Raw genomic sequence first — 23,870 nt, forward strand, 5'->3', positions numbered from 1 at the left:
ATGGATACCATTAGCTCGTAGAAAGCTTGGAAATTTATCGTTTATATATTCACTACCATTATCGCTACGCAATTTTTTGATCTTTTTATTAATTTGATTCGCCACAAACACCTTGAATTCCTTAAATTTAGCAAATACTTCTGTTTTGGATTTCAACATATATCCCATAACTTTCCGACTAAACTCGTCAACAAAGATAAGAAAATATCGAGCACCACCCCATGTCTCTTCCTCCATGGGTCCAGCTAAATCTGTGTGAATCAACTCCAATATATCCTTAGCTCTTTTATTCTTTCTTTTTGGGAACTTTTTTACGCACTGCATACCTTTACAACAACTGACGCATGGTTCCTTACTAAATTTATTCAAGGTAAAGCCATCAAGCAACCCTCTTAATTTATTCATTAGAGCTGGTGATAAATGACCTAAACGCCTATGGCACAATTTATATTGATCGTTAACAGGCGAATTGATATCTTTAGTAACTAATGCCTTGTCATCTGGGTCTACTACATATAGCCCATCCTTTAAAGGTGCTTCTAAAATAGTTTTTCCCATTAAGGATACATCTGCAAATTTGTAAACTTTACAAGAATGTTTGTCAAAAACAACTGTACAATCATGCTTACAAATACTACTGACAGAAAGTAAATTGGTTATTAAATCTGGTATGTATAAAACATTCTCAAACTTTAACTTATAATTAGGCATCAATACATCACCCTTTACCTTAGATAATATTTTCTCATTATTAGCTGTAGTTATATACTTTCGGTAACCACCTTTAGCATTTACTAAAACATTGTCTGATGATGTCATATGAGATGTTGCCCCAGAATCTATAATACAATTTCTTGACTTTCCCATAATATAGAGTAAGGTAATAAAATCATTAGTCTTTTTTTGAGCTACGCATGCATTTGCATTACCTTTATTACCCCTATCTTTATAAAATTTACATTGCCATTTAAAATGACATTTTTTTTACAAAAATTACTGTCTTTTTCATACTACTACTAGGTTTTTCATTATTAGACACTAACACAGAATCCATTTCAACTGCCGGCTGCCTGCGCTGTCCTTCCTTCATTAGAGCAGATATGGCCGCTTCTGAAGTTAATTTCCTTCCAGAATGTTCCAACGTCATCACCAAAGGATTGTATTCCTCGGTCAACCCAGCTAACATTAAGATCCCAATGAATTCATCATCCAGTCCTGATTTGATTCGCTGTAAAGCCTGACTTGTCGCCTGCACTTCATTGATGTATGCTTCGATATGTGGAAAACATGATAATTTCAAATTAAAGATAAAGCATAATTCTTCGGATGTACATACAGACTTTTTTATTCTTTTCACATAAAGCTATACAACTAACTAACTGTTGCTAGGCAACAACTATTCTTCTTAATAAACTTAAGATGGTTACATATAGTAAGAAGGCCAGTTCTAACAGAATCTCAAGCTGATGAATCATGTATATTTAAGTTTTTCTGGGAATTTTAATTTGAACGAACTGGTTAATAGGGTCTGTTGGATTATAACCTATGATAATCTCTATTTATGAAGATAAATTCTTAAACATCATCGAGCAACCGTTTCCTATCGATTAGAAAAATCGATTGTGGCGCGTCACTTTTGTGATTCACTCATCAACCAATCAACTCATTCAATTTATTCATTCTTTCATTCCGCAACGTTAGGTGAATGGAACGCGGATTGTGAAAACATGGTTGCCTTTTGTGTTATTTGACGTAAATATTGTGCGAAAATAATATTTTCTGTTTACGAGTGTTTAGTGATTAATAAGTTTTATGATGTGTGTGTCCCTACTGTGATCTGTTCATATGAGGCTGCTATACAAAACTGGTCCGATGGAGTCGCTCAGAAAATGGTTTTACAAACCAAAGGTACGTCAGTGGTATTTTTCCTTTAAATTCTCGTCACGGTCATATACACGTTACAATATTCAATTCAGACAAGACTAAGGCATATTAATGAGTTTGCTTTGTAAACAGCATTCGAATAAATTCGAATCATTTAATGGTGTTGTCCTTTGTTGGGACACAGCGATCATCATTGTTGCACCTAAAAACACACTTTATATTTTGAATTCGCGGATTATTTAAAGTTGTAATTGGTACAGTATTGATTATGCTTTCCGTGGAACTAATCAATAAAGGAATTTAATATAAATTTTCCTAAATGTTCATAGAAATGTGTTTGTTGTCAGTTGTCGCTTATTTAAAATAGATTACCCACGTATCTACCCTTATCACGTTGCATTCATTCGGTTTTGAGTCATAGCGATTCTACTTAATTCTAATTTAATACAACCGAGGTATATTTATGTTATCAGAGTAAACACTATAAAAAACATATAAGAATATAAATGACAAAAAAAAAAACACCAAAATATCAAATTTAAAAAGTATCACTCAATTAAGAAAAGGTAAAAAATAAAAACTAATTTTTTTTTTTAGTTCAAGTTATTTTCAGTTTAAATTTAGAACCAAAAAGTAGTTTTTACATTTTAACTGATGTTAGTAAACATTTAATGCAGTATAATGCTGAGATAAGTAAATTCATGAATAACTAGTTTAACTAGTTTCTTGATTTTGTCGTTTTCCATGTCAACTTAGAACATTGAAAATGGCGACCTGAATCTTCTATATTTAGATTTGTTGCAAATGTTAAATTATTTACATAAGTTTCTTGAATTCGAAATGAGAGATATCTTGTGAATTTACAGTTTAAGCTTTAAATTATACTAGTAGTTCCAATACGACAATAACAGGAAAATAATCTTTTGAACTTTTGAAAGATAACTGATCTAGAGTTTTTAACTACTTTGAATAATAAAAAAAAAATGTTTGCTCTGCTTTTGGTGAGTTAAATAATTCTTAACTATTTGCTAATTTTAAATATTATACAGAGTTTTATTTTTGAAAAAAGAAACTGGTTTTTATCCGAAGTATTAGATGCTCATGTCAAATAATGTGACTATACTGGTGTTCAAACATAGTAGACTAGTAGCGATTTAAACAAAACTACTAAATGCATTGTTCGTAACATACACAATTGACTTCCACAATCTAGGAATGACATTATGTATGAAGGTCAAAAGAACTTAAAAAAATAACTTTTTATTTCTTATTCTAAGGAATTTTTGTTCTAAGAAAGTCTTTGTGTGCTTATGCCACAATTATGTATGTAAATTCTGCCACCAATTTTGAGCTATATGGTTGTAGTCTGTATTGTTTTATCTTAAGAGAACTTCGACAAAATCCTTAACGAAATCAAGTGTGGATTTTTCCTTATATCATATTATTAGATATCTATGACCTGAATGACCTGAATGACTTCTTCTGCAATTCAAATGGTTTGCCCTTGTTTTGTATGTTAAATTTTTATTATACCACCATAGGCTAGTCTGGTCTATCTATGGTTTTTGCTATATTGGATAAAAAAATTATAACAATTGACATGTGTGAGACCACTATATGAAAATTTACAGATTTGAGAGTTGATTGATTTTGAGTGTTAACGAAATAAACAGCGTAGCTTAACAAAAAAATGATAAATTTGTTATTGAGTGAAGAAAGGTTATAAAAAAATAATGAAGTAATTATAGAATGGGCAGCATTTTGTTCGATAATGAGAGATTTTCTATTAAATAGTTTTGTAAATAATCAAGTAAGATTGTTGTTAGTGATATTATATTAATAGTGAAAATCTCAAGTATATTTTATCTAGCTTTACTGATAGTAGGACCTCTTGTGAGTCCGCATGGGTAGGTACCACCACCCTGCCTATTTCTGCCGTGAAGCAGTAATGCGTTTCGGTTTGAAGGGTGGAGCAGCCGTTGTACCTATACTTGAGACCTTAGAACTTATATCTCAAGGTGGCTGGTGCATTTACATTGTAGATGTCTATGAGCTCCAGTAACCGCTTAACACCAGGTGGGCTGAGAGCTCGTCCACCCTTGTAAGTAATAAAAAAAATGCAAATTATGCATGCTTTTAGTAAATTTATTGGCTTATTCATCGACCACTCAGCTCAATCATGTAACACTCTTTCATTTCTTATTCTTGCTGACTCTCTCCAGTCCAGACAACACCCAGGTGTTTCTTACTTATGTATGTAAGTCTCTGGTAACCATAACACAGGGAATCCTAAGTTGGGGCGGATGATCATGGGTAATTTGTTCAGTCATGCCAGTTATAGTAACAACTTTACCACAATAACTTATTCTGACAGGAATTGTCAAATTTAAAGGAAACACCTGGGTGTTGTCTCTACTGGAGAGAGTCAGCAAGAATAAGAAATGAAAGAGTGTTACATGATTGAGCTGAGTGGTAGATGAATAAGCCAATAAACGTATATAAGTATATATGTTTAAATATATACATACACATATATGGATAATACATTATTGATTAAAAGAAATCTTTACTATTTTGATTTGTATTCTATTTATATACGTTCATTTCTTTCATACTATGTGCATTAACAATTTTATTGTCAAAAGAAGTTTCAATTGTAATTTATATGTGCAAAATGTATGGGTGGACGAGCTCACAGCCCACCTGATGTTAAGTGGTTACTGGTGCCCATAGACATCTACAATGTAAATGCGCCACCCACCTTGAGATATAAGGTCTAAGGTCTCAGTATAGCTACAGCGACTACCCCACCCTTCAAACCGAAACGCATTACTGCTTCACGTCAGAAATAGGCGGGGTGGTGGTACCTACCCGTGCGGACTCACAAGAGGTCCTACTACCAGTGAGAAATTTGCTCGCAATGTAACTCATTACACCCAACTCTAATGAAATTAGTAAGTTTGGAATAAGACTGAATTTTGCTACTGCCAAGATTTTGCTTTAGAAGGAAAAATGAAATATAAACATTGAATGTTGTTTATTTACCCAGTGCCATTGATATAATACACTTTTCAATGTAATTCCGTGTTTTGTTTGGATTACTCAAATTTTGCGTATATGTATTCCTTTTGTATCAGCAGCATTTACATTTACGAAAGTAAACAAAATTAAAATAGGTTAAACAAGCAAGATACCACAAAATTAATTTAACTTTGAAACGTTTACTATAGATACCGGTTTAGAATAGAACTTCCGTAAAATTCTATTCAGTTTTATTTGAGTGAAAAATACTGATTATCATAGTTTGATACCGAGAGGGCTGGTGGTCGTGGCGCCGACGACCGCCAGTCCGGCGTCCCGAGGGGGAGGGTGATGGGAGAGATGTGCTCCGCACTAAACACTTCACTGTCCCCCCTTTGCCTTTTCATGAGTTCTGTCTCATGTGAGGTTTGGACGTTGGTTGTTGAGCGACAGGAGGTTTTAATCGGTTCGACTCCGACATGCCCCGTCCTCCGTCCCCAGTGAAGGGCGGAAGACCGGCGATTTCCTCCTGACCAAAAAAAAAAAATATCTTAGTTTGATAATGGAGAGACTGATTTTTGTAGTTATTGATGCAAAGCCTGTAAACTAAGCTAATGCCGTTTGTCACTGTGGGACATCACAGAAATCTCATGTTTCAAGATGTCAGCGTATGTAGTTCAAAAGGAAAAAAAAACTTGGAAAACGTAGTTATTGAGTACGTCAATCAAATTGTGTGGCTTTTACCTTCTCCATAACGAGATTGTTATCAGCTTTCACAAGTATAATAATAATAAATAACAATATGGTACTAATTTTGTATACATATAATCTAAAGCTTAATATATGTTATTTTATCGTTATATAAACGAACATTCATCATTAAGTTCCAAAGAGATCAGTAAATATTATCAGATAGGAATACAATCTATATATTATGTAGTTGATTAAAGTGTCACTAATCTGTGATATCGCTTCGTGACGTCACTCAGCTGTCCTTGTCTACGCTATCAGAGACTGTGACGTCGTCTCGCTCGCACACTTTCACCTTTTTCACAACTGCTTTCCCAATGGACCACGAAACTCGCGACGCTTTTGCCAATTGTATTTTTTCGCAAACATACCGACCGGGCCATTCCGAGATCGGGCATTACGGCTATCTATCTAAGAGATAACTGCGCTTATTTTGACATTGTTTGTGAATTCTCACACCCATTGTTCGGTTTTTGTTCGTACGATGATTCTTATTTAGCGTGTCTTGAAATTTGTGTAGTTGCTCTTAATTTTGCCACCGTTAACTTGCAATTGAGGCCAGGATTGAAAATGTACGATTTTACTGCAATGTTCCGGAATATCAATTACAATGTTTATATAAAAAAAAAAAAAAAATCAATCTTAATTGAATATACAATTTCGAAAAGGGCTCATCTCTGAAAATGTAAAATGTTCAGGAAATGAAAAAAAAACTGATTATTTTCTAAAGCAGTGTAAAATTTAAAATATTAACGTTTGAGATATATTTTAGTCTTAATTACTTAGCAATTGAAAATTACTGGAATTATTGTAAAATAGGTGTAGGTAAGCCCCAAAACTTAATGTATATGAAAAAACGTATTTGACAAAATGTGCGACTTGTGCCCTTTTCGAAATTGCATATTCAATTGTATCTAAAATAAAAACGGTTTCTTTAAAACAAGAAAACGGATTCGTATTAAATTCTGGACTTTTCCATAGTAAAGCAATTGTTATACAATCGTAATAACGACTAGAGTACTTATGTATTTGGAACGTTTTTTTTATGACAAAATCGAATGAATTAAACATCAGAATGTATTGCAGAGCGTCTGTAGTCTAATTTAATATGCCCAGTATATTGTTTTTTTTCCTACCTATTTCTAATAAACTCGTGGCTAGGGTTATGTTAGCTTCACCGGACGTATTGAGCGATGAAACGATGCCAGAGCTTAAATTTTCTGATACTCATCTCCTTAAGGAAATCCTAACCTAATTTCTGGAGGTAGGTGGCGGTATTCTTGTTGTGATGTTGCTGATGGGTCCCCAATAAGCAATTAACACTAGGTCAATTGTGAGCTACAAGAAAAAAGAAGAAAATAAATAAATTATTTGTTGACCAAACAAAACGTTTGCTTACTGAATTCGTAGTACATTAGTAACATAATAAATTAGTGAGTTATCGCAATAGGATTTCCTTCAGTTAACCGCCTTTAAAACTACTGTTTATCCTTGAGTTTCATGCGTAAGTACGTCATAAGCAAAGTATATTGAAAATGTGTGCATATCGTAGTTATAATTAAGTTTGGAAATAAGAGCAATGCATATGCCCGATATAATAACTGAAGATGTGTTGTATACAGTAAGCAGTTATATTAAAAAAATTAGAAGCTTAAGAAGTAAAATAGAATAATAAATTATATTCTTTTTTATCACTAATTAAATATTAGGTAATACTTTAATGCTTAGTTTAACTCATTTTAATGTAATCTTACCTTTAAAAATATAATTTTAGTTGACAATCTTAAAAACATACTTTCACAACAAGCCGTACACAACTAAAGGTTTTTTATTTAAGGTAATTCCGGGTGGAATATTTGGCTAAAGTAAAAAAAAATGTATTGCCATCAGACCTTGATACGTGTGCAAATTTTCAAGTTGATCGGGCGTTTTGAAAGAATTTTTTTTTTGTAAAGATTCCGTTACACAGATTGATACAGGCCAAGCTAATAAAGAAGTATTATAAAAATATTCTTTTCGTGTGCTCGTTTGATTATTTCTTGTCGTAACGTCCTAGAAAGGTTTTCGTATCGTAAGTTCTGTAAACTTACGATAGAGGGCGCGTTGGTAGATCAACCAACCTTTTAAAAATTAATTAGTGATATACAGTGAAGTATTGTCGGCATGGTTTCTCTAGTTCAAAGTTTTTTTTTATAATAAACGATTGAAATCAAGGTCACTGGCTAGTATTTATTGGCTTGGAATGTAAACTCACTATCATCCTTGGCAAATCGTTTTGTGAATACGAGTGAATGGTTAATCAAGGCGACAAACGTCACATCGATTGGAACGTGTCGCCTCTTTCACTTTTATTGTGGTTTTGTTTACAAAAAAAAAGTGAATTTCAATATTGTAATAATTGTTACGTTATATAATACTCATTGTAAAAATGAATATTTAAAAAAAATCTAATATTTTTTTTAAATCTAATATAAAAAAAAAAGTCATGACCGCTGAGTTTCTTGCCAATTCTTCTCAGGACGGAGGCTAGTTTTTTGTGAATTGGCTGTAGTTCTTTTGACGTTCAACAAGTATGTACTTTCATTTATGTTGAATAAAATTTTTTTGATTTGATTTGATTTGATAACAATCATCGTTGCTTAACGGTATCGTAAATTTTGCATTTTCCTCCAAGCTGTACTATATGAATGTCAGTGATATTGACATCACATTCAGATAAGGCGGCTCGGCTTTTCTCCTGTGTTATGGATCCGGAAAAAGATGCTTATATACTCGCCTTTATATACCAAAGTCTTTTTTTAAGGGATTCTATGACCTAGTAACGAAGACCTTTAGGTCAAGTCTTATTTTAATTTATATTCTTATTTTTATGAAAAATTATAATATGAAGTGAAATCAAATGAAATGAGATGATATGGTATGAAATATAATCTCAGTACAATGGTGGTAATCAACGGCGGATCCAGGGGGGGTCATGGGGGTCATGACCCCCCCCCCCTGAGCTAGTTCCAGGACTTGAACTAACTTGGACTAATTGAAAAACATCATAATTTATTTATTATCTATTGTTATCAAAATTAAATTATAAGTTCTTAACTTGCCCACGACTATGTGACCCCCTCCTGGCGCCAAAGCTGGATCCGCCCTTGGTGGTAATTTACTGAGGCTTTTTCAGTGGACTTTTTGGAGGATCCCGAGAAGTTACGCTCAGCGGTTTTGTTTGATCTTAACAATCAATAAATACAATACTAAACAATTAATAAACCACCGTTATTACACATTTAAACCTGAAGAAACACTAAATAGACAAAATAAAACAAATCACACAAGTTCACTCCTCGGGTTCCCGCCAAAAAGTCCATACCGGTTTTAACCGATAAAAGAGAAGCACCCTCTTAATCAAAAAAGTAGAAATATTCTTATAAAATACCTCAAGTTACTTTCGCTCCCGTTGTGTCATAAGTTTTCGCCATCACAAGAGTTTGTTCTAGGTCAAGATTTTACATAAAGTTGGAATGATGCCAAAACATGAAACGAACAGCGTAGATAATGTTTTGGTTGACGTCTCAATAATCTTTACGGTCATTGCTTAAAGTTGAGGTTTATTACTTTTTAAATTTAAAAATATTATTTTTAACTCACTATCAATAACCGAATTATTGGTGGTCATTAAGTCGTTGGTGATCAGTAAGTCATACGGTAAATGAGTCGTCTATTATCAAAGGTGGCAATCTGTGCATTTGGACAAATTTTTTTTATTGATATGTCAATACAGATTGATTTGAATATAATCGTCTCCTTCAAAGAATACGGTTCAAAACCTGCATTAAATAAAGGTTAATTAATACTTAACCTGTTATTTATCTAAGATATCGTTCCGAAGAGTTTTGTGACTGCCAATGGAATACAAAGTCAATAATTCGTTTTTCTGATTTACTTACCAATAATTGTCCAAAAGTCAGATTGCCGGCTTTGATAATAGTCGACACAAATACAACCTTAATTAGTTTCTTTAAAAAAAAACAAAGCTATATTGTAGTAATGGAATATTGGATCAATTGGATTTTATCTCTTTTTTTTTTAAAGTGTAAATCAAATGTAATCTGTTATTCATATAAATCTGTAATTTTTACAACTTACTCTGCCTGTGTTCTATTGTAAATATACACTACTAGCTGTGTCCATCCACTTCGCTGGGCATTTAAAATTAACATTATTATTTCTCACCCCCACAAAAATTATCATAATTAACGCCCCCGCAACTGGTGTAGGGAATCCAACACTCATATAAATATTAGCCTATCCATTCTACATGGATACCAAGTTTCGAGTCAATCGGATGCATGGTTCAGTAGTTATAACGGAACATCCGTAAAAACCACTGTAGATTTATATATTAGTATAGATAAATGAAACATTTCACATCGTAAATATAAACTAATAAATTGAAAACATAGCAAAAGTGAACTAAAGATACGTCACGACTAACGTACGTGGTCAAATGATAAATCATAGGCTGATTGTGAAATAGTCCACGTTAAATATCAATGACCGATTCACTTTTGTCACGAGACAGACGAATTGGGCCGGAACCAATAGCTGAAAATGTGGAGAAAGCCATACAATAATGTTTGAATGAACCGTATTGAATGAACAGACGGACCGGCGTCACGCCCTAGGCCGAATAGCAGGGGATTAGCAAGTTTTTAGGTCGCTAATTCCCGACGCCAACCTTACCTAGTGCCTCCGTAAGATTCGGATCGAAGTTCATAATTCAAACAGATTTATATTGGACATTCATTTTAACTGTAATCATCAATGATCCATTTAGGGTTCTATTTTTTTATTTATTGCTTAGATGAGTGGACGAGCTCACAGCCCACCTGGTGTTAAGTGGTTACTGAGGCCAAGAGACATCTACAACGTAAATGCGCCACCCACCTTGAGATATGAGTTCTGAAGTCTCAGTATCGTTACAACGGCTGCCCCACCCTTCAAACCGAAACGCATTACTGCTTCACGGCAGAAATAGGTAGGGCGGTGATACCTACCCGTGCGCACTCACAAGTGATCCTACCACCAGTCCATTTGAACACTTCTCATTACGGACTGAATTTTGTTTTATCTACGAATTATTATTATATCTATTAAATGTTTATGAATCAAAGATGGTGATAAGATTTTAAATTACTGTAAAGGCTGACCGACACCTACAGACTGTTCTCCAGTTAATAAGTTTTCAAACAAATACGAGCATAGTATTTTATGCTAAAATCAGATGATATAAGGACCTACTTACTCTATTAAATCAATAAATTATTAGTGTTCGGACAAGAGTTCGTTAATGCTTAGGCATAAGAACTCAAATTGTTTAGGTTATTTTCAAAAGTACTCTGAAATTAGAAAATCTCGAAAAAAGAAAAATCGTTCATTTCAAAATTGTTATTCATCACCTTTTTAATTTTGGCAACGACAATTGTACGTTCACCTTTGGCACACATAACCTGATTTAAATTTGTATTATATTGTTGTCTGTAAGTGAATACACACATTTTCATTTCGTTATTTACGTTAATTTAAATGTAGTTTGTTAAAACTATAATAATAATAATAATTTCTTGATTCTGCTGTACCTTATTACCAATACCAACCTCAACCAGTTCTTGATAATGGTCATGTTACGCTCTACTGGGACCGATCTATTATCACGGATAGGTATATTGTTGCCAATAAACCTGATATTGTGATAATAGATCGATCTGCGCGTCGAGCAGTGTTGGTTGATGTCACCATTCCTCATGACGAGAACCTCGTGAAGGCAGAAAAGGACAAATTAATAAAATATTTAGACCTGGCCCACGAGACTACCGCCATGTGGCATGTTGATTCAACCATCATTGTTCCAATAGTTGTATCGGTACACGGCTTGATAGCGAAAAGTTTCGATCAACATCTTAAGAAACTTTCGTTATCCAGCTGGGTTAAGGGCCTAATACAGAAAGCAGTTATCCTCGATACTGCACGCATTGTGAGGAGGTTTCTCACTCTGGAGTCCTAACCACTGGTGGCTTGTGTCGTAGACACCGCCATCAGCGGCAATCTATTTTTATATAGTGTTTTTTAAAAATTGTATTTTTAATATCTTTTTTAAAAAATATTATGTAATTAATAAGATTTTAAATAAATATAAATAAATAATAATTTATTTAGTTCTCTCTTAAAGGTATAGTACAAATACAAAATTAAATGGAAAATAACCTTATAATTTATTTTGTACGCCTTTGAAAGAGCTGAAGTCTGTACTAGGTTCAAAGACCTGTATTACTGATCTCCAGGCTCCCTCCTTCTTAAGATAGAATAGGCTAGGTTAAGTCATGAACAGATGCTGCGGACTAGTGTTGAAAGATCATTAGGTGTTATCATTTAACGTTATTATGCGTGTGTGTATGTGCGTATGTGTGTGTGCGCGCGTGTGTGTGTGCGCGCGCGTGTGTGTGTGCGCGCGTGTGTGTGTGCGCGCGTGTGTGTGTGCGCGCGTGTGTGTGTGCGCGTGTGTGTGTGCGTGCGTGTGTGTGTGTGTGTCTGTGTGCGTGTGTGCGCGTGTGTGTGTGTGTATTTGTATGTGTGTGTGAGTGTCTAAACTAAATGATGTTTATAACTAGGAATTGTTTATTCGTTTTTTTGTCTTCTTTTCTTGTATTGACGTTTATTGACTCTCTGTTCTCTACGTTATATATCTTCTTTCTTATAAATTAGATAGTTTAATGCCTACACGGTTCGCTGTATATAAAAGTATCTAATTACGTGTAATGAAATGAGAACCTCATTCTTTTTTATTGCCGTTCAAAATAAGCAGTAAATTGAGGGTAGTTGCGAACTTATCGCTTAGAGAAATCTCCGCTAGCCAATCCTTTATGGAAAGGAATCATTACACAAAAAAGGATCTGTGATTGATGATGATTCTTGTCTGTTAATATTCTGTAATAGCGGAACATAATGATAGTATTATATTGCAGTCTTGAAAACTTCGTTTCATTTCCCCTATTAAATAATAATAATAATAATTGAATTTTACACAGACTCAGATTATTGTAGGTAAATAAAGAAAAAAGGCAAAAGTAGTTGACTCAGCTGATGCGCTTTAAAGCGGATGCATCACACAGCGCTGATTCACCCCCGTTCCCTTTTGATTTATTGCTCTGTTATTTGGTTTATTGTTAAATACTTGTATAATATCCATTACAAGCCAGGCAATTGTCAAAAACATGCCTTGACTTGTGAATCGCGTTAGACGGCATTAGTAATAATAATAATAATAATAATAATATAGCTTTTTAGTTAGATCTCTTAGTACAATGAATTTTTAAACTTATGTAAAATCTAGAACTTAATAGATATGAATAAATTTAAACTAATATTTGTTGTTTGGTTATCTTTCCTAGATCTGTTTGCCAGTCGGCAAAGGCCTCCTCCAACCTTTTCCATTCCTTTCTTTCTTGAGCCACTCTGTTCCATGTGACTCCTGCCACTTGTCTAACGTCATCGTCCCACCTTTTCTGTGGTCGGCCTCTTTTTTGCCTTCCCTTGGGTACCACTTGGGTTAGACGGCATTTCCAAGTAATAAATCTCGTTTACTATAATTTAAGAACAGGTCATAAACTCTTTGTCGGTACGCATATACGTACAAAAGGTCGAGCAATGTACCACGTCAACAAACGTCTTAATGAATAACATCTTCGTGACCGAGCTCATAGTATGAGCGTGTATTAATTTAACACTTCACGATGCACCAATTATTCGTTTGCCCCCCTACAATGCACGGAGACTGGGCACTCTGGGAACCATTGACCCCTGACCAGTGTCTGTCAACTGTCAATAACATCAAAGGCATTCTTGTTTCTTCACTTTGATCGTAATATTAAAGAGTTGAGTAAATCACTACGTAGTATAAAAAAAAATGTGTGCGTGTACTAGTGTACACACGTAAGAAGTGAAACTTCTTTATGGCCTTATTTTTCGAAAAATGATCTACATGCAACTTTCTAGAAATTGGTTAAATAAAGTTAAATTAGATAAAGTTTAAACAAAAGGATTTTATTATCATAGACATGAATACAAAAAAGTTAAATTAGATAAAGTTTAAACAAAAGGATTTTATTATCATAGACATGAATACAAAAAAGATGGCGCGTAACGGAAAAATGTGACGCGTAACCGAAAAATGTGACGGTAAATTTTTTTCCAACGCCGATAAAGAAGTTTTACTTCAACAAAGTCGCTTTCTCTGTCCCTATATCTGTCTGTCCCTATGTATGCTTAAATCTTTAAAACTACGCAACGGATTTTGATGCGGTTTTTTTTAATAGATAGAGTGATTGAAGAGGAAGGTTTATATGTATAATATCATCCATTAAATAGTGGAGATATCAATAATAAATTACAGTTTCCGAAGCGAAGCGAGGGCGGGTCGCTAGTATTGTATATTTAAATTACTATTCTTACTATTCTTCTTATACTATTATACTTACTTATACTATTATACTTACTTATACTATTCTTCAAATTCACTTTTAATCTGTTTTCGGGTTTTTGTCTAATATGAATTGAGAGCTCTTGACAATACAAATCTTATGAATATGAAGTTCTCATTTGATTCATCAGGGCTCAGTATTTAGATCGGCATTAAAGCATGTTGCTTGTTTATATAATTTTTTTTGTAATTCTATATAATTAACGTTAATTTCTGAAAATAAATTTCATTCGTCAAAGATTCGTTTGATAAGCACGTTCTGTTTTTTATCGGTCATCGAATACCAGGCTAATTGTCCCCGAAAGCGACCTTGACACTGGCCGTAACCAAGTGAAACTCAACCTACACTATCGATTTTTAATAAAAATGTAGGTACGACTCATTAATAACTTATAACTAAGAATAATATCACGCACGGTCACCCGGCCCCAATTTAGGATTCCCTGTGTTATGGGTTAGGATTCCCTGTCACAGCCAACCGGGTGTTAAGTGGTTACTGGAGCCCTATAGACATCTACAACGTAAACTCAGTATAGCTACAACGGCTGCCCCACCCTTCAAACCGAAACGCACTACTGCTTCACGGCGGAAACAGGCAGGCTGGTGGTGCGGACTTACAAGAGGTCCTACCTGCTTACATCAGTAATTACGCAAATAAAAATTTTGCGGGTTTAATTTTTATTACACGATGTTATTCCTTCACCGTGGAAGTCAATCGTGAACATTTGTCAAGTATGTATTTCATGAGAAAATTGGTACCCGACTGCGGGATTCGAACACCGGTGCGTCCCTCGATACGAATGCACCGAACGTCTTATCCTTTAGGCCACGACGACATGAAATATAATTTTTTCTTTGGCTTTAAATGGCTCCCCTGTAAAATTGCAAGAATGTCGCTTAAACCATATAGCCTTTCACCCTTCGAGGTATAGCTAATAAACACTCAAACAATGAGCAAACAAACCTGTTCAACGCATGAATGTTTGGCCGATGTGAGAATCGAACTTACGACCCTCGGCACAACAGTCGGGGGCGCTAAGTACTGCACCACCGAGTCAGTCAGTCATAGTACACTCACATTCGTACTGTTATTAATATTGTTTGTCGATATTAAATTTGTTTGAAGGTTTGGAGAATATACGACGGAAGGAAGATCTTCCACCGAGCGGGTGATATTGCTCGGTAGACCGACGGTCCGAATGTTGTTGTTCGGAACTTGTATATATGCGCTTGATCTTGAAAATGTCGTAAGCGAGATTCAGGCATCTGTCAATTATCTAGCGTTGTATGATGGCTACCCGCCACAAAGGCAATGTGCACTGTGTAGAATCGGACACGTTTGCGTTTGATAACGCGATCCTACGATTGAATCTAGAATGACGTAATCCGCTTCCAAAAGGCGATGTGGAAAGTTGACAATTTCAAGACTTAGATGGTCAATCGGGTCGGTTGGAGTAATTTGCGACATCTCTGCCAGTTTAGTTCGAATCTTCCTTCGTCTTTGAAGTTCAAGGGATAATTCCCAAACTCAAGGCTATATCTATATCTATACTAATATAACTAGTCAGGTCATAAGTATTGTCACACAGTAAAAACTTTTCTTTTAGAATGCTGGCCACAAAAAAGTTTATTGGATTCGAATTTCGAATTGTTCATGAAAAAAAATATGTATACTTTTAGAATTTTACTCATTTTTAAATATGGAGTGGACGCTTAAAGAAGACCGTGTTGCAGTTATTGCGTTGCATCGTTGCGGTTACGCGCCAATTCAAAATTTTAACATACTGAAAAATTTTAATATAACCAAAATATTCGTTTATCGTACCATCAAACGATACAACGAAGACTCTAGTGTAGATGACAGGTCAAGAAGTGGTCGCCCTCGGTCTGTTAGGACTCCAGCAGTGATAAAAGCTGTGAAGGCGCGAATTCAAAGAAATCCCAAACGTAAGCAGAAACTGTTGGCCCTTCAGATGGGGTTAAGCAGAACCACGGTGAAAAGGGTGTTAAATGAAGACTTAGGGCTTCGGGCATATCGAAGAAAAACAGGACATCGTTTGAATGCTCGTCTAATGGACCTGAGACTGAAGAGATGCCGCGCTTTGTTGAAGCGGTACGCGGGAAAAAAATATCGGGAAATTCTTTTTTCGGATGAAAAAATTTTTACCGTAGAAGAGAGCTACAACAAACAAAATGATAAGGTGTACGCACACAGTAGTGAAGAAGCGAGCAACTGTATTCCGCGTGTCCAACGAGGTCGTTTTCCATCCTCGCTCATGGTATGGTTGGGAGTTTCTTATTGGGGCTTAACAGAAGTACATTTTTGTGAGAAAGGTGTAAAAACGAATGCAGTTGTGTATCAAAATACAGTCCTGACGAACCTTGTGGAACCTTTTTCTCATACCATGTTCAATAACAGGCACTGGGTATTCCAATAAGATTCGGCGCCAGCTCATAGAGCGAAGAGCACACAAGACTGGCTGGCGGCGCGTGAAATCGACTTCATCCGGCACGAAGACTGGCCCTCCTCCAGTCCAGATTTGAATCCGTTAGATTAAAGATATGGCAACACTTGGAGGAAAAGGCGTGCTCAAAGCCTCATCCCAATTTGGAGTCACTCAAGACATCCTTGATTAAGGCAGCCGCCGATATTGACATGGACCTCGTTCGTGCTGCGATAGACGACTGGCCGCGTAGATTGAAGGCCTTATTCAAAATCACGGAGGTCATTTTGAATAAACTTTAGTGTCATAAGAATCTATGTTTTGTTAAGTTCATTTTGGTATATGAATGGTTACATAATGAATAAACTTGTTTCAATTATTTTACATTAAACATGTGACAGAATTTATGACCTGACTAGGTATAAATCTACAGTGGTTTTTACGGATGTTCCGTTATAACTACTGAACCATGCATCCGATTGACTTGAAACTTGGTATCCATGTAGAAAATACATGTACTTGATGAATAGGCTAATACTTATATGAGTGTTGGACTCCCTAATAATAATGACAATAAATAATAATGTTAATTTTAAATGCCCAGCGAAGCGGATGAGTACGGCAAGTATAATATATAAAACGAACACTCTTCAGACTTGTAACTCATAGATGTCGGTCTCCAGCATAACATTCCTAGACGCCAACACTTTTGACCCAGACACCCATAACACTAACCTTACTTCATCCGATTTCTACTATAAATGTCGAAATTGAATCTCACCGGCTCTAAAGCCTTGTTCGGACTAGGCGAGTATTTTAGTCGAGTACCGAGTAATTTAGTAGCTAAATGTGTTTGAACACCAAAAATTTTGTCGAATAGGTTAGTAAATAATTTAGTCAAGTCAATCCATTTTGTTCTATTTTTATCGGGCGAGTAGCGAGTAGTTTAGCCACTAAATTACTCGGTACTCGACTAAAATACTCGCCTAGTGCGAACAAGGCTTTATGTCCTTACTATTTCGAACCTATAAATCCGACTGGCGATCACATGGATATCTAAAAATCACATGGTTTCTGTAAAATCAATAGGAGATAGTTTGCAGTATTTCATTAACGACAATTTTTGTAAGATCCCCCCAGATACACCAAAATTAAATAAATGTAATTTAAAAATGAAAAAACGCCACTGCTGTCATTGAGCTAATTGAAAATATACGCACTCAACCTTCTAGTAACCTATCCTAACCTACCTAAATAACAATTAGGTAAGTAATTACATTATTTTATGCACGAAACATGAAACAAATTACGATTCTTAAATTGTGTGTAAAGTCTATGAAAATAAAGAGAATAATATTCTATTTGCATGTAGTACTTACGAGTATTCGAATACAAATTTCAACAAAGCACTGATCCAAATAACCAAACGTGATGTTTATATGAGACGTCACAATAGGCAACATGGCGTTGATTTTTTCGATCCGTCAGTGTTAAGTCAGACAATTGCTTTTTTTCTTTCAAATATTTCCTCTTTTATACAATGTAGAACCAAATGACTGATTCAGTTATTGCATTCGTTAGCTAAATACATTTCGATAGTAATGTCTTCGCTGTTTTAGTATTCCTTAGCTAAATTTAAACACCGCTCAAGTTGCGATCCTATGGATACTGGGTCTTTACATTCGTGTGTGCTAACAGTAAAGTTAGTGGGAATGCCTTATTGTTATCAAAGAAGACGAGGTACAGTGGTTTCCTATCCTACTGACGGCTTTGTATGAATTGTTTCAAAACGTGGACCATATGTAGTGCGGTAATTAGTTTTGAAATGCGGTAGATTCAATGGATGAACTCTACTCCGGTGGCGGGCGGTACTATGGTAAAAACGAGTATTATCTCAAACAATCCTTCAGAGCACTTCACATGGAACATACGGTACAAAATACAGAGAGAACCGAAGTCCCTTCGCAGATCCATTTTTTTTTCCCCTATGCTGATAGTGTTGAGAGGCTATATTAGCTTCGCCCCAACGTGTAGGTGAGCTCACGGGGTTCAAACCGGAGTGGTGCCAACACTGGGCCTAGCAAAAGCAGTGCTTCGCAGAATCTACCACCGGATCGAAAACGCGACCCACTGAGAAGATCCGGCGAGAAACTCAGTGGGTCTGTAGGTTAATTCGCTCGTCGAACCCTTCGTCGCGATCGACGGGTTCGACGAGGACGATGACCGATGCGCAGATCCAGAGGTTCTAAATGATCCGTGAGAATAGGATTATCAACAATCCGAATGGCCCTACATTTCCATGATTTATTTCCATTTCTGATGTAAAGTTTGCTCTTAAAGTAAAGTTGTAACTACATAGAGAGCTCCATTATTCTTTCTCGATCTGGGCTTCTACATATTACCTTAATCTAAATTTTATAATATTTTTTAGGTATTTATCTCGTTTTCCAATTTCTCGTTAAAATCTTTCATCAGTATTATTATATCACTTACAATTATCTTCGAGTACCCGCGAACACTCTGGCTTGGACGCGGATTGTTGATTTGGCCTTAGTTGCTTCAACATCAACAAGCTCCGCCAACCGACATCAAGCTGTAAGAAAAGGTATGGCGATTTTCTTCTAATCCAAAAAAGGGCGGTGGAATCAATTCGTGCGAACTCACCGTGTGACCATGACTGGTCATTAACTTGCGTGCTACACAGCCAGTTTTACACCATGGTATATTCTGTGTCACGGTCTATAGCTTTCGTGATTTCCATAACACAAATATTTTTTCTCGTGTCATAAAAATTGAAGATTGAATACCTCCGGACGGCGAACGATTCAATCGATTTCTTCGTTTACTTTTGGTGAAGGTCATTCATTGGCTTTGTTTATGAATAATCTAGAAGAAGTCTGTTTTTAAATCCAGTACATTTTTCAATTGAATTGTACTTATTCGACGGTGTTATAAAATTTAACAATATAATTTCGTGTTATTGCAAGAGCATTTACTTGTTCGCTAGATGATACCAATGTTCCTGAATTAAAGTGAATAATCTATTCAATCAAGCATGTGAAATAGAAACTCTCCAAAAAAGGTTTTTTTTAATTACGGCCTGACGGATCCATCAGATTCAATAACCCTTGCTTTAGACGCCTTTAGCTCTAACACTAGGCCTTGGAAGCCCCTGGGTAACCGTACTCGTCGAACTCATTGTCGAGTTCGACGATTAACCTAACCATCAGCCCGCTGCGTTTCTCGTCGGATTTTCTCAGCGGGTTGCGATTCCAATACAGTAGTAGATTCATTCGCAAAGCAGCTACTCTTGAGTTGTTAGGTCTCCTTGTGAGGCTCTCGGGTAGTTTTTAGCAAACCCCACCCCTCCTGGCTGAGCCCTTGCTCGCCCATCTGTCCTGGTAAAACTGGATAGGCCTCCGGGCCACCAGTAATCCTCCAATAATAAAAATCATTTTTGAGCATAGAGCACAAAGTGGGTCAAAATTACCTTTTCTACGCCTACCTGGCTGTCGTATTAGCAAAGAAACAAACGCCAGTACTTACAACATAACGTCTCAGTTGTATAAATATTTCTTTAGAGCACAGGCGATGTATGTAAAATAGTTGTATATTATTATCTCTAGCAGAATAGAAGCACGTTCTGGTGGATTAAAGCATCACGTGCACCGCAAATGATGGAATATCGGTTCCAATGTGTAATCATTGGTAATATTTTGAAATTTTTCTAGAGTTTGGGAAAGTTTGGGATTTTTCTAGAGTTATAGAGTTCCGGTCCTCAAAAGGAAAGACTTAAGTATGTTAGTTAATACGCTTTTTTTTTTTCTACCTATGCTTATAGCCTTGAGAGGCTATTTCAGCTTCTCCTTGACGTGTTGGTGAGCTCACGGGGCCCAAACCGGGAGTGTTGCTAATACTGGCCGTAGCAAGATCAGTGCTTCGCAGAATTTACCACCGGATCGGAAACGCGACCCACTGAGACGATCCGGCGAGAAACTCAGTGGGCTGTGTTTATGGGTTAATTCACTCGTCGAACCCTTCGTCCCAAGCGATAGGTTCGACGAGGACGGTGACCGGTGCTTGTGGTACCTAAAAGCACCGTTAATGGATCGGGAGGTTCCGTAATGACGTGGTTGTAAATACGCTTTTATGAGCTTAACCTTTATCTGTCTCATGAAACGGCATCTTCTTACGTCATTTTCGAGAACTTCAAGTCGACCAATTAACTTGTTTTCTACTTAGGTATCAAGGCTTGATGACGATACAATATAATTTTATTACGCTTTGGCCTGATATTTCCGACCATAATCACTATAAAACAAAAGATTATAATTTTTAACTCGTCTCGTTATTAAAGCGTGTTCTAAGTTTTTAAATTAAATTGCCCTCATATAATTATTATTGACACGAAAGGGTTCTTAGTTAAATAATTTGCTCCAACTTTGGATTTTGTAATGTGATAAACCCGTACCATATTACGAATGATATATGATAATTACAGTACTAGTACACTCAGACGCCGAACATCTTTTGCAAAGGATTGAATTCGACTGGAATTGTTCCTGGACCTTGTGGTCCGGCGTTCAGGTTTACGAGGGGTGAAATAAATTACATAACTCACCAATTATGCTTTTAGAAGTTCTTCTTCTTAATCCTGCCACTCTTGACAGAGTGGTCGTGATCGTCATGTACATATGTAGTGTTAGAGGGGGCTACCTTGATTTTTAGAAGTTAGCCTTCGAAAAATCACGACTATATAATCCGCACGGTTCTTATCAGTTTTACGTCACGAGGCAATCGTACTGAAGAAACACTGGTTTCTACAGAAAGAAGTGCCTTATCTTATCACGACAGCTAATACGACCACATGGTCAGTTTTAGATAATAAGAAAAAACAGCTGCTTGTACACTTGGTATTTGAGTTTGAGATTTAAACAACAGGGCAGATTTGCTAAGGTCTTTCCTCGTCGCTGTTTAGTTATTTTATACTTTTTCCTGGTTGTACGCAAAATGATGAGGCTGTTTGCACGAACTCTGTAGGCTATTGTATCCTATAGAATGATTGTAATACAACAGACAATATTGTGCGAGAGGTATTTTTTGTTGGTCTACACGGGATTTGCTAAAGAAGAACATGATTACTGGTGTTGAGGTATCCTGTGAGGTGGCATGGTTAGGTACTACCCTGCCTATTACTGCCACGAAGCAGTAATGCATTCCAGTTTGAAGGGTGGGACAGTCGTTATGACGTTTCAAGGTCGGTGACGGCATTCACGTAGTGATATACCTACAGGCTCCAGCCGCTTAATTAGGTGCCATGAAATCTTTTATCCACCTAAGCAAATAAAAGAAATACAATCCACAATTTTTTAAGTGGTTACTGAAGCCCATAGATATAACAACTTCGAAGCCGTCACGTGCCTTTCTTTAGACATGATATCTGAGTTTTAATTCTTTATACCCCGTCCTTCTAATCAGAACGCAACTTTGCGGTAGTATGGTGCTACCAACTGTGAGTAGGTACTCCAACTATAAGTAAAAGCAATTTTACTTGCAGTATCAATCTGAAAGAATCACTAATTTGTTTATTTAATTTGAATGTGTAAAAACGACCTAAATCCCAAAAAGAAAAAAAAAAACTTATCTTAATATGATAAGTTCTTTTTTTTTTTACTTAGATGGGTGGACGAGCTCACAGCCCACCTGGTGTTAAGGGGTTACCGGAGCCCATAGACATCTACAACGTAAATGCGCCACCAACCTTGAGATATAAGTTCTTAGGTCTCAAGTATAGTTACAACGGCTGCCCCACCCTTCAAACCGAAACGCATTACTGGTTCACGGCAGAAATAGGCAGGGTGGTGGTACCTACCCAAGAGGTCCTACCACCAGTAAAAAGTTCTTCAAGTTAGATGCTTTTAAATCAGTTTCTTTGTGTTTTTTTGCAGAGGGACGACCATTCACTCCTCGCGCAGTTCTTTTTCGCGGACGATGCTCTGAACATGGTCGCCGCAGAGCTAGACTCCTTCGACGGAAGGAAGGACCCAGACAGATGCTCAACCCTCGTCAATCAGCTACGACATGCACAGGTAGGTTTTTATTTTTGTATATTCATACAGGGTAAGGATAAGGACTGATTTATTTGCCTCTGTTGTATTTCTGGAAAGCGAACAGAGATATAATCATATAGCGATGTAGCCTCTTAAAAAATCGCAAAAGAAGTAAACTAATTTTTTCTTATTCAAAATGTTGCAATCAAACGGTCATACGTTCTAATTTAACCAATGAATGGACTTGCTTCTTATTGCACTTTCAAATTGATTTTGTTTGAATTTTTTTTTTCAAATCCAACAAAGGTTTTGTTTCAGTGTCGATTTCTCGGTTTTGTTTTTATTCTGAAATGTAATTAAAGGATAAGGAATCATCCACTTTTAATAAGAGATCCAGATGTTTTTCCACTTACGGCATAAAATTGGTCTTTTAGAATCAGCTTGAACGTAGACACGTCTACGGTTCCAACGGTACGGTCCAAACTTCTCTAGGTTAAACTTTAAATCATTTTATGCTATCGAATGCTCGATTAGGAACGCTGGGACGCATGGGATTGTGTCGTGCGAGAATATTTCACACGAAAACTCTCATCATTCCGTAGGTAATCAAGAAAACATTAAGAAGCAACACTTCTTTCGTATGGCGTGGTGAATGCGTAACGTTTTGGTTACTAGTGTGAAATACAATATTAATCCATTTTTTTTTATAAATAAACTGGCCTTTTTGTTTTTGCCAAAAAGTCTACTGGTGGTAGGACCTCTTGTGAGTCCGCACGGGTAGGTACCACCACCCCGCCTATTTCTGCCGTGAAGCAGTAATGCGTTTCGGTTTGAAGGGTGGGGTAGCCGTTGTAACTATACTGAGACCTTAGAACTTATATCTCAAGGTATGTGGCGCATTTACGTTGTTTACCTGACGTTACGTTTACCTGAATATTTGACAGACTTGGATTTAGCTGCCTTTGATTTTATAGGCCTCATATACAATAAACATGTTTGGCTCTGTGTTACTTATCTTTTTATATTAAAAGGGACGGATTAGTTCGAGGTTTTAACGATGAAGACTTAGGTGAATGACTTGGGGTCATTGATTTCGGTAACTGGCAAACTGGGTTTCCTTTACACGCCGCCAAAGCTGCGTATACCTAAACCTTTTTTTATGTAAATCATTGACCTAAAATTCCGTACTTT

At 36.2% G+C, this 23,870-nt stretch overlaps 1 protein-coding gene across 1 annotated transcript in view; it reads left to right on the forward strand.

The window, feature by feature from the left end:
• The first annotated feature begins 1,679 nt into the window (after window positions 1-1,679).
• LOC101744058 (lateral signaling target protein 2 homolog) overlaps window positions 1,680-23,870 on the forward strand; it is a 62,074-nt gene continuing 39,883 nt past the window's right edge. Inside the window, exons 1-2 of the mRNA XM_004922060.5 lie at window positions 1,680-1,908; window positions 22,578-22,718. Coding sequence (XP_004922117.1) covers window positions 1,846-1,908; window positions 22,578-22,718 — 204 coding nt within the window. The 5' untranslated portion in view covers window positions 1,680-1,845. The remainder of the gene's footprint in view (window positions 1,909-22,577; window positions 22,719-23,870) is intronic.

The sequence above is a fragment of the Bombyx mori genome, chromosome 26, assembly GCF_030269925.1.
Source record: "Bombyx mori chromosome 26, ASM3026992v2".
Lineage (NCBI taxonomy): Eukaryota > Metazoa > Arthropoda > Insecta > Lepidoptera > Bombycidae > Bombyx > Bombyx mori.